The 15,214-nt window shown below is 39.9% G+C and overlaps 1 protein-coding gene across 2 annotated transcripts in view; it reads right to left on the reverse strand.

The window, feature by feature from the left end:
- The window catches only part of LOC117389854 (dedicator of cytokinesis protein 9-like), a 58,528-nt gene that overhangs the window by 28,752 nt on the left and 14,562 nt on the right, over positions 1-15,214 (reverse strand). The window contains exon 1 of one of the 2 annotated variants that reach the window (XM_033987581.2): positions 3,942-4,196. The exons of the other annotated variant lie outside the window; for it this stretch is intronic. Coding sequence (XP_033843472.1) covers positions 3,942-4,046 — 105 coding nt within the window. The 5' untranslated portion in view covers positions 4,047-4,196. Of the gene's footprint in view, positions 1-3,941; positions 4,197-15,214 lie in introns of those variants that run through there. 2 annotated transcript variants of the gene reach the window in all.

Raw genomic sequence — 15,214 nt, forward strand, 5'->3', positions numbered from 1 at the left:
AAAACATCCCACATACTAGGCCTGCAGTTAACTACTAACTCTCAAAACTATTACGTATTTCTATGTATCCAAACTGCACTCAGAAGACTACAACTTTGTTTCCTAGTACTTTTTCTGTATAAAGATATATAGGTGTAAAGACATATTACATTTGTGAAACATGAGTTTAATCTGCCTTTTACATATAAATACCAAATCTAGAGCTAAATCACTCACTTTCTGCTGTTGTCCCATATAAATGTGGGAGTGGGATTCATTTTTACAGAATGTCATACTTTCATAATATTGCAAGGACAACACTTACAACATCTGCAATTTCATGTAGACTTAAATATTCTTCAGTGAATTCATGGAAAATTGTCACATTTTTATACTGCACTTTTTCACCTTCAAGGCATTACATCAAGGAACCACTCACCCATTCACATACACTCATACACCAGTGTACACCGACTCTAGTGGTGATGTGGGTTAAGTGTCTTGTCCAAGGACACAACAAGAGTATTCATCTGTGCAGCTCGAATCGCACCACCAACCTGTGGATCTATGGATTTGACTGCTCCATCAGTTATGTTTTTTTTATGTCCATTTGAACTCATTAATGCAAAGAGATACTGCACAAAACATGACTTTACACCCGTCTTATACGTTTATGGTAAAAAATGGGTGTGAGCGAGTTTAAAATATAAAATTTGGGCAAAATAATCCAAATCAGCCTCACAAAAATCTCATCAGACCTGGATTCTAAACAGTATCAGTATCAGCCATGGAAAAACCCATATCGGTCGATCTCTTTTGGAAAGCGATGGTACATGTTCACATATGGTCCAAAGAGGACCGAAGTAAGTAGGGCAACAATAGCTCACATGGAGCTTATGGGAAGGAGTATGAATCAAATGCTGGTAAGTGCCAAATGAACAGTGACACATCTGGGACTGATATTAGCGTGATGTCAGTGAAGTCATGGAAATAAAATGAAATTAAATACGTAGCACAAGCAACATTGTTAATAACCTCCATAAAGAAGATCTGGGAGTAGAAGCTTGTATCAGTTTCAAGGACAAAGAAGAGCTAATGGTGCCTCTGTGTCTGCAGAGTGCGGTGGCTTGGACATTATCAGTCATCAAGTGAGTGATCACACATTTATCAGTGTGTCAAAGAAAAAACTTTGTGTTAAAACAAACTGTAGACATTCAGTGATTGTCTACTAGACAGGTAAATATTGGAAAGGTCCAGATAGTACAGACAAAACAGAAAAGCAACTAAGGATCTTAAGAAAAGAAGTATGTGGGCTTGTGTCGAGTAATCCTTCCAATATCTCCACATCTCAGAATAAGACAAGGTGAACAGGAAGTACAGCAGACACTTTAAGACAGCCAGAAACCAAAATATGATTTGATGATAACCTCACAAGCTGATTCATTTCCATTGTTCTTGAACAGTATACACTGGAAGTGCATAATCTTTTGTATAGTTCTGATTCCCAGTTTTAATCTATGTACATTTGTAGAAAATACTGTTCTATGTATATCTGTTCTATCAGCAATACATTTAGTCACTTATTGTAGCTAAAAAAAAAGGACACTACACTTGATTCTTCCCTCACCAAAAGAGATGCCTGTACAAAGAACTGCCCAATGCCCATAGTAAATGAACCTGACACAGTGAGAGTGAATGGGTGACTGTCGACACACGTCTTAAGTGGTATCTCTGCAATTAGACAGCCACTGTCTGAGGTCTTGATTTCAGTGTTCCCTGAGGGATTGTCTGCTGTGCTGCAAAGACATTTCAATTTCACTGGACTCATTCATCTCTGAGTCATTTTAATAGTGATGGTCTGATATGAGCTGATACTGATATCTGATATATTGGTACAATAAGAATATTTTTAAAAATACATACCATAGACCTGACATAACATATTTTGAAGCAGGATATGTCGCTACAGAGAGATACTGCAATAAGTGATAATACTGAAACTATGTTATCCAACTGACTCAATAACAATAGAGCAAGGTAATCTCAGTATACCTTTTTTAAAATAGAGAGCATCATTAAAAGGCCTGAGCTGCAACAAACAACAGAATGAACCAATAACAGGCCACAAAAGTAACTTATTCAACCCTTTACAGCTAAAATCTCATCGTATTGCAACTAAAATATCACAAATTTCCCAATTTTCACACAAAAAAGGATACAAAATTATACATGATAAATATTGAGCCCCAAAATATGTTGTTCGTGCTTTCATGTACTGAACGAAGTCGCTATAGACATTACTGTGACTGGTCTAACATACCATTTATGGGCCTTGCTAAGTTACAGTCAAGTTCACAAATTACCTTTTCACTTTTGTAACAAGATGTATTTATCTGGGATTTTAAATAATTTGTAGCATTGTGTAAATATACAGCCATGTTTTTAGCCAAGTTACTGTTACATTTGCATTTTCACTCATTTGTCTGTCCTCAGTGAATCAGATTTGCATTTCTGAACAAACTAGGAATGACACGAGTACATAAAAGAGTGCCGCAGTTTCGGACTATCGGCAAAAGACACTCCGGTATCAATATTCAAACTGTAGTAAAAGACAAAGAGTTGTAGGAATGAAGACGTTTCGCTCATTTAAGCCGCTTCTTCAGTTCTGGTCAGATTTCTGGTGGACACTGCCTTATATGTATCTGAAGGGAAAGGCAGTGTCCACCAGAGGTCTGACCAGAAATGAAGAAGCGGCTTGGATCAGCAGCGAAACGGCTTCAAATCTGTCAACTGGGCAAAAAGTTGTTGGAGTGAATTTTTCTTTTACTCTGGATCATCCCTGGACGACTGAGGGATTACACAGACGATATTGGTACTGATACATGGCTCTTCCCTACAGCACCAAAGTCCTGAGCAAACTTTTGAACCAGATGACATAAAATCAACAAACGCAACCAATACTACCAAGTCCAAAAATCCAGACACTTGAATATTTTAGATGTCCCATTTGTTTTAATAAGACCTCTATATAAACATCCTGGCTTATATTTTTTCAGCGTACATCATCATCACTGTTTCACTTAGAAGAAAGCCAAACCGAGGATCTTGCAGGATGCCAAACATTATTTAACTTGCGTCCACAAAGAGACAACCTCAGCCCTGAGCATCAAACAGAGCCACATAAATCTGTGGTCCTCCCTGTGTCCAGTGAAGCAGCAGCTGTTCAGTCGCACTCCTCCCATCACTGAGCTCTCAACACAGAACAATGGTGTAGTGTTGTGCCTATACCCGCTGATAACACACGCGTCTCTGCTACCAAACACTTGCAATAAATAAATACAAGTGTTGGGAAAGGGGTCAAAGACATTATAAAGCACTTATGTACTATTTTCAGTGTTAGATTTGTTTTCTCAGGGGTACGTTAATATGAATTGGATATTACTTTTGTACAAGTTGTCATATCAAGTCACAAAAGCACTGAAACGTAAGAGGCAGTGCAGATTGCAAATGAGAAAATCTGAGTACTGCCTGTGCATAGTTATAAAGTTATGACCAGCGCTTTGTCAGAAAATTGTGCTAACAAGTAAATGCAACTTTAATCTTAATTAGTTTCATTGTTTCATCCACCCAGACTGTTGCTCAATATGTTTTCTACCATCTCTGTGGATACACAAGTGCAAATTAGAAGCGGAGCCAAACTTGACTTAGACGTTTTACAGGTCTGCCATGTGAAATTATATGAACTACGCAAACTACAGGTTACGTCTCTGCAGGTATTTGGTGCAAAGTCCAACTGTTCTTCCTGCTAACTTGGCACTTTGAGGTTTAATGAAAGAGATGACAATAGAACACATGACACCTGCTGCACCGCTGTTGTAAACTTTTATAGGCAGTGCACAGTAGGCTACCTTTCAAAAGTACAAGTACATACATATTTGTTTAGGTATTTTAAGTACTACAACCTGTGGTACTGCATCTTCTTCAGCTTCTATGATGGGAGAGTTCTTGTACTGCTGCGGACTATGTATCACCAACTCCTTTTTAGCTTTGCTCACTCTTCCTTGCATTATTAACACTTGGGTCTAGATATCCACAACTTAGATCCAAAATAGGAAGAAAAAAACTGCATGTCAGAAAAAACGAAAATCTCAAAAAAATCCTTTTAGAAAGTTTCTCTTCACAGACTTGACAGCCTCCTCTAGTCCCCAGCCCTGTCTGAGTGGAGTAAGATGCACACCCAGAGCCACAGATTTGGGCCCCGCCCCCTCTCAGCTGTGCAACCCGGGGGAGTTTGTTACACAGGCGGGAGTCAGATAACAGCGCACTGGTCCACCTGCGCTGGGACACGGCTGACGCAGACAAACAAAAGACACATTCCCCCACGCAGTACAGTCTGGACAGCGGACAGGGGAAGACAGGACAGAGAGGGACAGCTGAAATAAGAAACGAGCCCACACAACAGTAAGGGGTCAGAGGTGGGGGATCTACGAAGGTGCACTAACTTTTCAGGCGGTGGAGGGTTTCTCTTCTGTTTTACCTTTATTTAACCAAGAAGAATTCCTTGACATGTAAAACGTATTTTACAAAAAAGACCTGCCAAAGTACCAGCATGAAACTTAGTGATCTCCATGGGTCAAGCAAAGTTACAATCTGCAGGGTGGCTACACTGCTCACATTTTGAAGATTGTACAGCAATATAAACATCTGAACACGGATAGACGTTTTGTTTATGTTGCAGGATTAGACACTGATCAATTGATTGTAGCAAAAGACCTTCATTGCTCAATATACAAATTCAAACTTGCAACTCATAGTCGTCATCCAGTCCTCCAAACGTACATCCCACAGAGCTCGGTGAATGCGGTACATTTTTGAGTTCTTAGTAATTGATACATCTCTGTGCTTTGCCTCTACCTCTCTCTGCTTGTTGATGCAACTGCTGGAGGGGCATTCCAGTCTGCCCCAGCCCTGGACGGCCCACCAAAGGTCCCGGCCTGACCTGTGGATTCCTGCAGGCCACATTAGAGAAGGATGTTGTCTTTTCACGCCTGACCCCTGTCCCCAACACAAGAGGGGTCTGCCGGTCACTCTCCCAGCTGGGCTCAGCCGGAAGAATGACATGAGGCGAAATATGACATAATGGAAATGAAATCAAACTGTATCCAAGCAACAAATCGATTGCCTCATTTTCAACATTTGGTTATTGGTTCTTGATAGCGAGCAAGAACGGGCATGTTATATGACTATTGTTAACCGGTATGTAGAAACACACTGTGTATTTGAACTTTACTGGGCCGATGGTGACTCATGTGTCAACTGATTTGTAATTGAGACATGTGACTCAAAATTCTGAGAAGATGTTAAAAATATTATTATTATATTATTATTTAAAAATAAAGTTGAGCTCATGACTGATCCTTTTGGAGTTGCATGGAAAGTGATCATTATTTTTGTCGAGAAGATTTGTATCACCAATTCTTAAGCCGACGGTAGAGGAAGTATACAGTCTGAACGCTCCTCGATGATGCCAACTAAAAGCCACAAGGGTCAACCACAAATGTATTTTTAAGAAGCAGGAGAACGATGTGGTTTATTAAACTAAAATATTAATATCCATATTTGCCCCACTCTCAACCATCAACAAGAAGATAATCAAATATATTAACAAAATGCCCAAACCACCTCACTCACTGTTTTCTGAAGGACTGCACTCCCAACTTCCAAATGTGTTATCAATACATCAGTATGACTAAAGCACTTATCATTTCTTGAAACCACCTCTTTTATAATATATTGACAAAAGCACTGGACTGAACTGGAATGGGGTAGGACTTTGAGGTTATGTAATAATGATTTGATGTAATCACTGGGCCCTCTCCGTATGAGCATAGCAAAACAGGGTGTAACCAGGAATGTAACAAAAACATCACCCCACTGTATCCCACCCCCCACCCTACTACGCAAACACGACTTAGCAAATTGTTCTCCTATTATAATTAAATGTCTTTTCCACATGCTGGATTCTTATTATTATATTTAGGTACAATACAATGCAGGCGGCAAAATAACAGGACACGATTAGTCAGAAATGAAAAAAATAATAATTGGATATATTTATGGATACATTTAAACTCTCTAGAAATATGTTCGCCAGCCATATTGATCAACCTAAACTTAAAATGTACTATATATAGTGTTCAATATCAATTATGGTCGCACTGGACAAGAGGAAAATCTGCGCAGGGAAGACAGGAGCCAGAGTGCAGCAGATAATGTTCCATGCACTGATTAGAGCTCACACGAAACTACTTTAGCCTATAGAGTCACTGCAGTCTGCAACTCCTTCTAGACATCAAGACGGCTACGAAAAAAGGAAGGAAAGTAGGAAGTAGCCACCAAACGAAACAGCCCTAGTCTAGTGAATGTATATGGAGCCTGACTGAATCCATTTGGGCCAAAGAGGAAGGTGGAGTGCTGATTGGAAGTGTATTGACAACAATTCACTGAGGAATTTGGCCAGTAGTGTGGTTTTGAGACCGCTTCATGGGTTGCCAAAAATCTCTCAAAGTGCACTTTCTTATATTTTCTTCTTGTGGTGGAGTGATACGCAGGCCCGGGTCTACATGTGAGCAAAAGGGAGCATTGCAACCTCAGTTAAATATGTTTGCACCCTCATTTCAGGCACATATTTGAAACTCGGCCTGCACCTGGACCTCGTGATGGTGATGGCAAAATGAATATGATCCAGGAAAAGCTTTAATTTAGTTTACAGCTACATGCTTAATCCATTTCTGCATTCCCAACCTAGTAGTAGTAGTAGTAGTAGTAGTAGTATTCTGTTCATTGAGTAAAATGAAAAACATAGATTTGACATAAAGTTGGGGGTACACGTTTCAAATTAACACAAAAAAATTACTTTCTCTCATCAACTTTTTTTTTCAGTCTTGCAGAGCTGACCATCCAAGAAAAGAGACAATTACTGATCGTCTTTAGAGCAGGGGTGCCCAAAGTGGGGGCCGCGGGATAAGTAACTATTTTGATTACATTTTGTGCTGAAAAGACTGTCAATAAATAAAAGGGAGCCCATATCAGACCCATATCAGTGCTCTAAAAAGAACAATAATTAAAGACATTTTTTTATATTTAAATGCCACTTTTTTACATTATAAATATGAATAAGGATGACCCTCGGACTGCTGATATGTATTAATTTTGGTCCGACGTGGAAAAAAGTTTGAGCAGCCCTGCTTTAGAGCTTAAGCAGACAGAGCAGACTGCTTTCATCTCAGTTCAAACTCTTATCAGCCTCTTTCCTTCATGAGCACCACTGATAAAGTCCAGAGAAAGTCTTCTTCACTGCTATCATATTAATATTACTGTTGGCTTCAGGCGTTTTCACAAATCCAGGAAGGAAATAAACCTTTATTCAGTCAAAGGCTAAGACAACGTTTTTTTCTCAAGTTCTTGTGTGCATAAATTGTGAGAATCAGGAGATATTGAGAAAGGGAAAAGACTGTTAGACATACAAAATATTTCAATTTAAACATAAAAGCCACATAACTGCAGACAAGCATGTCTATATACCGAAATTAGTACAACTGCCAATACCAGATATTTACCGATACCAGTGTAGGGACAGAAAATGGCACGTATTTCCTTAAAACATAGTTAATTTATTACACACGAGATCCAATTGTGTTACGCAACTGTTATTGATCCTTGAAATCACTACTGAACAGCTTTGTAGGGATAAAAGTTCAAACATTATAAGACATTTTAGACCAAAATCAGCATGTAAATAATCTTGTTACATCTAGGTGAAGGCCCAACCAGGATATCAGCCTAACTGCCATCACGAAACTGATACACGAGCCAATTTTTCAGTATTGGTGCCGATATTCTATAAAAGTATCATAACAGTGCGTCCCTAGTTATAGCTATAGTCTAGTATAGCATGTAGTAAATTAAAAAAGGCAAAAAAGTTGTATCAAATAAACAATATAAACCTGCAGCCATAAATAAGAGCAGTTTAATCAGAGGCATATGGTGCAGAAACTGAAATGCTAAAAGCTATACCCATTGTGTCTTCCTAATCTAATACATATTGCACCAGGATGACCCACTACTACACATTAAGTCTAGAAAACCCTCCTTTGCCCTATTGATCTTAGACTGCAAATGCTGGGTGAGGATTAGCGCTCTCATCCATCCAGCCATCATCATAAGACCATCCCAGAGGCCAAAGGGAAGCAGCCAGCATGCCCTTGACCCAAATCCCTGCTTCTGACCACGTTGGCCACAGTCCCACTGCCACTGCTGCGAAACTGATGGGAAACGCACAGTAAACCCACAGCACGAGAGGGAAGACAAGCTGGTACGGAGCCCTGCCAAGCCCACCACTGTACACATGAAGAGGCGTGATTGATTCAGAGCAGACACAGAGCCCAGTGTCACCCCTACCAACACACACATATTACACATAACACACACACACACACACACAACCAGATTTAACCCATTGAGAGAGACGGAGAGAGAGAGAGAAATCTGCCTGGCAGCTCTCCTACTGCCCTACATTTTACAGTTACACATGACAGACTATCAGCAGCTCTGTGGCAGGAGGAGTAGGAGGAGGAAGGGGGTTAGCTTTGTGGAGGCTCTAATTGTTGCTTCTATGCTGAAATGTAAAAAAAATATATATATAAGTATAAGTATATATATAAGTTAAGACGGTTTGCAGGTTTCCTTAGAAGAGAAATAAATCTACGGTTTAGAGTTACTTTGTATTAAATTGCTAAATATTTTCATTCATATTCAAGAGTATGACAGTTCAGTTGAATCCAATATGGGATTTTTAAACAACCTGTGCCATTTGTGTGAACAATTTAAAGTGAATGAAGCTTACTAAGGTGACCACATCATTCTTTTCATGAATATATATATGAGGTCATCTCTGACTCATGATGCAATTACACAAAGTATTTATAGATGAGAGACTGCAATAAATATGATGTAACCCCCAATAAACTCACACTATCAGTTCCCAAACCCACCTTGAGCACTCTGGGCACTAGCAGCACCCTGGACTCTCTCCGACTCAGCGCCCTCTCTGCCTGGGACGGTCCACATGACTCTGCCGCCTCCTTACACATGTACACGCTACAGTTTCTCTCCAGCACGGTCCGAAAGCCATCCACCACCACGGCGCTGGCGGTGCACCCCATCTCCGCAAACGCATTTGGGCATCAGTCAGCCAGGACGCCCCCCTCCCCTGGTTCACAAAGCTCTTGGTTCAGCTGTTCATGGTGAATAAGTCCCGGCATCCACAGAGGGCAGTGAGATAGAGACGGGAGTGCGCTGATAGAATTACCTCGATCAGCACGCGAGGAAGAGAGACTGAGAGAGAGGAAAGAGAGAGAGGGAGAGAGAGAGAGCGAGAGAGAGAGAGAGATGGGGGGATGAAGGATGCTGATGTGCACACAACATCACAGAGCTCGCAGCATCTGTCTCTTCCACTGTCAGCGACTATGTTTCATCTATAATATAAATGTTATGACTTTTCCCCTCATTTACATATTTTTGGTCGTAGAACTCATTAAAATTTGAATGTCCCTGATTGGTGAGATTTTTGGGAGCATAGTAAATGGGTTAAGTCGTTTCTCCAGAGGGACAGTGTGGTCCCCGCTTGGGCTAACTGCAATATGGCTGAGTGCTTATTTAGTTCAAATGAGAATCAAGAGCTACAGGAAGAAAACAAGCACATGTTAGAGTTAGCAGATGGGTTTTAATGTAGAATGAGCAAGTTTAAGGGATTTAGCAGTGAAAATTTAGGCTAAGCTTTTTACCCCTGATGAAGAAGTGTCCATCACTCGCAAAGCACTTCAAATACTAACACCAGAAACAAGATAAGTGAAGTGCCTTGCCAGTGGAGACATGGTCAGTAGGCAACAACAATGGAATAAGTATTTGAACCACAAACCTCCTGAATAATCAGTGTTTCTAATCTTGAGCTATTGCCTCAAATGACTGGCAAATACAAGTAGGTGTTCCTGTGTATTCTTTCATCTATCGTTTCAAAATGGGGACGCACCTTCAGATATATAGGCTGCAGATATTACAGTTATTCTGATTCTTCATGAAGTCATATTGAAAAACTTTGATGATACACATGGTAAATAGTCACAGTTTTATATAGCACTTTTCCACCTTCAAGGCACTCAAAGCGCTTTACATTAAGGAACCACTCACTCATTCATATACCAGTATACGCAGACAGTGGGGGACTAGTTGGGTTAAGTATCTTGCTCATGGACAACAACAGCATTCATCTGTGGGAGCTGAAATCCCACCGCCAACCTGTGGGTCAGAGGATCAGCTTTCAGATCAGTGGAGAAACACTACTAACTGAGCTATTGTCGCTCCAAGTGGAACAGAAGACACATTCAGGATCTGTGTAAAATAAATAATATCAAAATAAAGTTGGTAAATCCCTTGTCCATCTCCAGGTATAATCTCCATCTTTAGTATTAACCAAATTGAATCCATCATGTGTTCAATCAACTAGATACACATTATTTAAGATATTCTTGGTGGTGTCTCGTCCTGGAGCTATGGGCCTCTACACACTACAGCACTCCAGCAACACATGCTAGTGAAGTGCAGCAGCTGTGCTTACTCACATGACACTAAACTACCCTTTACTATACGTAAGTCTCTCTGACAACACAACACAGAAGAAATTTGGATTAGTAATGGAATAATTCAACCGTTTCCCTGCATTTTCATCTATTGCAATGAATTGTCTTAGGCTAAAAGGCAATAATAGAGCATAAATAGGCAAGGGCGTTCTCCTGCAAGCTGCTGTTATGTTAATATTTCAGTAGAGCATGACACAGTGAACTACATTCAGCATCAAGAGATAGATGCAGAAGATGGAGAGGGAACAGAGGTTTTGTGAGGGAAGAAAAGATCTGGTCCGCTGATTTGAGTGAAATTCATTTGCTACTTCAGTTTATCCTTTTCTTGCACTTGTGATCCTCTCTCTATCCTTAGTGCAAAGAGGGATTTTAAAGGCTTAGTATGTGTAATGGCTAGTAGTAATCTGGTGTAGGACTTGTAAAACTGCAAAGTCAGAAACCTAGACTCAGAGGAGCTTTGACACGCACTTAGCCAAAATAGTGTTGTTCTTTTTGCAAATGTAATCTACTTTCTACCCAAAATGGTTATTGGTCAAATCTGCAGCTTACAGTTATTACTATGACACGATTCAAACTATTTATGGACCATGGACCACAGATCATAGACTGTATATATAAATGGACATAGCGAAACTGCTAGTTGCTGCGTTCCACAAAGGAAGTGATCATAGGCTGTGCTTCCAGCTCCATCGACTCTGGCTCCAATTCACTTTACATTAGAAAACTGTGGCTCCTCTCTCTAACTGCTGCTGTCAGCCTCGTCATTTTGGTCTTAAACATTTTGTATTAACCTGCTCTACATGATCCTGGTATTTTTATTTCGCTATTGTGTCCGTAACTCAAAATATGAGCATTAATGACAGACAAATCAGGCGCCTTCTTTTCCAGAGGTTGCTCCTGCTGGCGTAAGGAACAGGTTTGATTGACAGTGTTGTTAAGCGCTGTCCCCTGCTAAACCACCGGTGCAAGCGGGAAGGGGCGTTACCTTCAACAGCTTCACTCTGGATTGGCTCTTTGGTTGCTACGATACTCACAGTCCAAATTCCAAATATGGAACTCGGACTCAAATTCGCCTGTATATAATTGTTAGCCTCGATGCACGTCATTTGACTGGAGTCGGACGCTATGGGTGACGCCACACTCACTTTGTCCACTTCTTTATACAGTCTATGCCACAGACCTGAAACTGTGGGAAGTAAATGCAATGTGACAGAGAACACGTTAAGCTAACTAATGCAAAAATGTTCTTTGTTCTTACTTACACAATATAGTAGAACACATTTTAAATACTGACAACATCTAAGCTTTGTCAAAAGAAGTTCTCATCTAACAATTTGTTTGGAGCCAGATTTATTTGAACCATGCAAGTCTTGTCTGTTCTGTAAATGTTTAAATTTAGAACTGAAAATGTCATCTTTGGGTAACTGTTTATATAGGAAGAGAATAAATACCATATATTGCTATTGGTCTCCTCTTTCTAAGTCCCAATACTCAATTAATAATCAGAATCTGCTTAAAATATTCTCACCTACCTAGCAGTTTCAACATTGCTCCTTTGTAGAAGTTTTCTCAGCCAAAGTTTGGCAGATGACGTGTAGTATCATGGCCTACATCTACAGCAGCAGGAGAAGAGATAAGGACCGCTCTGTGTGGGACTGGGTGGATTACTACTGCCATTGTTACTGTCAGGCATCACTTACTCAAAAGTGGCTTCACAGCTTGTAAAAGTGTCTACTGGTCTGTAAGATTGCAGTTTGTCAACCACATTTTTTTATTAGCCAATTTATTAGGCTTATACGGATTTATATGGACCATAATAGTAGTTTCACAGATGAATATGCTGTTTCTACTCTGAATGAGATGACATGTCCAAACTTTTGACTGGTAGTGTCTACAGAGTTTTTTGTTGTTGTTGTTTTTTTTACCATTTTCTACATTTTAAGTACATCCAGAAGACATCAAATAGTAGTAAAATAGTAAAATACCTCTACATTTTTCATATATCTTGCTTCATATATTTGATGTCTTCCATATGCATCTAAAACGTAGAAATTATATACTTTTGGTAGTGTATTTGGCTGTTTTAGTGCAAGATCATCATTTTGAGAATTTATGTTAGTGCTACATGTCCCGCCTCCTTTTAGTCAATTAATCCAAGCACTGAGCATGTCTTTAGTTAACCAGGAATTCACTTGTTGACCACAGCCTTCCTGGTTTGATGCAAATATTGCAAATGTATTCCATATTCTTCTCTATTCCTGAAGTAGAGCTATAATTTGGGACAGCACTGGCTCAGTTGGTAGAAACATTCACAAATCATCATTGCCATTGAGAGATAGATACGCAGCGGGTTAACTGTCCAAGGGTGAAAAAATGTAAACAAGTTTTGGGGGTTTTGGTTCCAGGTCACCGAGCAACGTTCCGGCCCTGGAAGTGTTTTAGGCTTCCAGCTTTTCTCTACAGTAACCATGGTAAACAAATCAACATATTACATAAAAGGTAGGGATCTCCAGCTGAAGTCATAAAGTACAGCTCAAACATCTGCCTCAAAAGTGGTTCGCTGTAGCCCCCAAATCCCGCCACTCGTATCTTTGCAGGTGTTCACGCTGTTAGCAGCAAGTGGCGGGTGGAGCCGAATGAAAAACATCAAAGGAGTTCACATGGAAGGACAAAGGTGAGTGCGAGTTTCCCCCTTTCTCACATACGAACGCTGCTCGCAACAATATGGCCGATAATACCCAAATGTGAACAAGGAGGCCTTCGGGAAGAGGTCAAAAGGTCAAGTCAACACTGAGTTTCCATGTATAGACATATCATAGGTCCAGGTTCAGCCAGGCAAAATGACATCATCTTTTGGCTACTACGAAGGTGGTAGGGCACAAGTAGATAAACGCACACTAAAAGTCTATTGAAACACACAATAGGAAGTGGCTGTTTCCTGCTGATGTGAGAGGATAAACCTTGTTAAAACAAAAAGGAGAGAACCAAGAAAAAGATCGGCCAATGCCAAATGATGTAACATTTCCACACTGGGGTTGATATGAACTAGAGAGCATAGTTAAAAGTACACAGCATGGAAGGTACTACTTACATAATACGACATGACAGGAGCGGACTGATAAAGATGCCAGAAAGTCAAATGTCAAATGCGCAGTAGTAATAGACATACCACTGGTTTAGTTTAGTATAAGTGCTAACAGCTGTAGCGTTAGTAGTACCAAGTAATGACATCTGAACACGGCGCAGTGATAGTAGTAGTGGAATATATTGCTGAAGTAAAGAGACGATAAACAGTATTAATGAAACCAAACCATAAAGCAAAACTATCCCCCAAAAAGTATTGTAACTATCCACCAAAAGTATTCTAAATGTGCAAAATTGTAAAAAAAAAAAAAAAAAAGAACTGTAATAAATAAATCTCTAAGTAGCTAGTTTGCATCTATAGTGAGTTCATAATTCAAATTTCTACAGCTCAAATCTCACCGTGGTACAGAAAATTAACCAAATATTCCCCGGAGGTACAAAGAAAAAGTACATATGATAAATACTGGCCCCCCAAAAATGATTGTTCCATCTGCTATGTATTGAACGATAACTTGATGCAATTTTTTATACTGATATAGTACTCTACATTACTTAAAATAAAGTCAGTGGTTCCAACTACAGATCCAAATGCTCAATCAGCAACGGTTGGAATGCCAAGAAGTCCAATCCCTGCCAAGTAGATTTTTTAAAGTCACCGCATCAGCTGAATCATTGTCTAAACAGTTTCATGCATTGCTTTTTGAAAATTGTATAAACTTTTGTTGGTAAGATTCGGAGAACTGTTTGTCTTGGAGCAAATACAGGGCCTCTCCGGTCCCTAAAATGGTGTAAAACAAACACGAGAGCCACATCCTCTTCCTTTCACGAAGTTGGTATTTTGGGACAGTTTATTTATCCTCAGATGAAAATCACCCATTTTCCTGAAGAGTACGGCATCCTTTACTTTGTAGTGAAGGCCACCAGAAAACAATGGAAGTGGCATTATTAATAGGGGTGTCAAACTCAATTCCACAGAGGGCCACATCAGCAAAATGGCTGCACTCAAATTTGCATAGATGTAAAAAATATGACTGTGAAACTGCGCATCTCCTGATAAACTGACATTTCAAGCCAGTCATGCCTTTTAATTTACCTTGTCGCGGGCCACATAAAATGACGTGGCGGGCCGCATTTGGCCCCTGGGCCTTGAGTTTGACACATGTGCATTATGGCATGACAATCCATTAACAGTTGGTCATTAACATTATTGTATTTTTGGTGGTATATTCAATTATATTTAAAAAAAAAAAAAAAAAAAAAGGTCAAATATTTTATGATTTTGAAGAGGGGCCTTGGTAACTTAAACAAATCCCTTACCTAAAGTAGTACACAGTTATATTCAGTCTTCATTCCCACACACTTGCATCTTCACTGATGTTTTACCACTGTGCCCATTATCTTTAATAGACGCCCCTATAATCCCCCATACCCACACAGCTCTGCCTCAGTGCCAG

Source organism: Periophthalmus magnuspinnatus, chromosome 21, assembly GCF_009829125.3.
Source record: "Periophthalmus magnuspinnatus isolate fPerMag1 chromosome 21, fPerMag1.2.pri, whole genome shotgun sequence".
In the NCBI taxonomy this organism is placed as follows: Eukaryota; Metazoa; Chordata; class Actinopteri; order Gobiiformes; family Gobiidae; genus Periophthalmus; species Periophthalmus magnuspinnatus.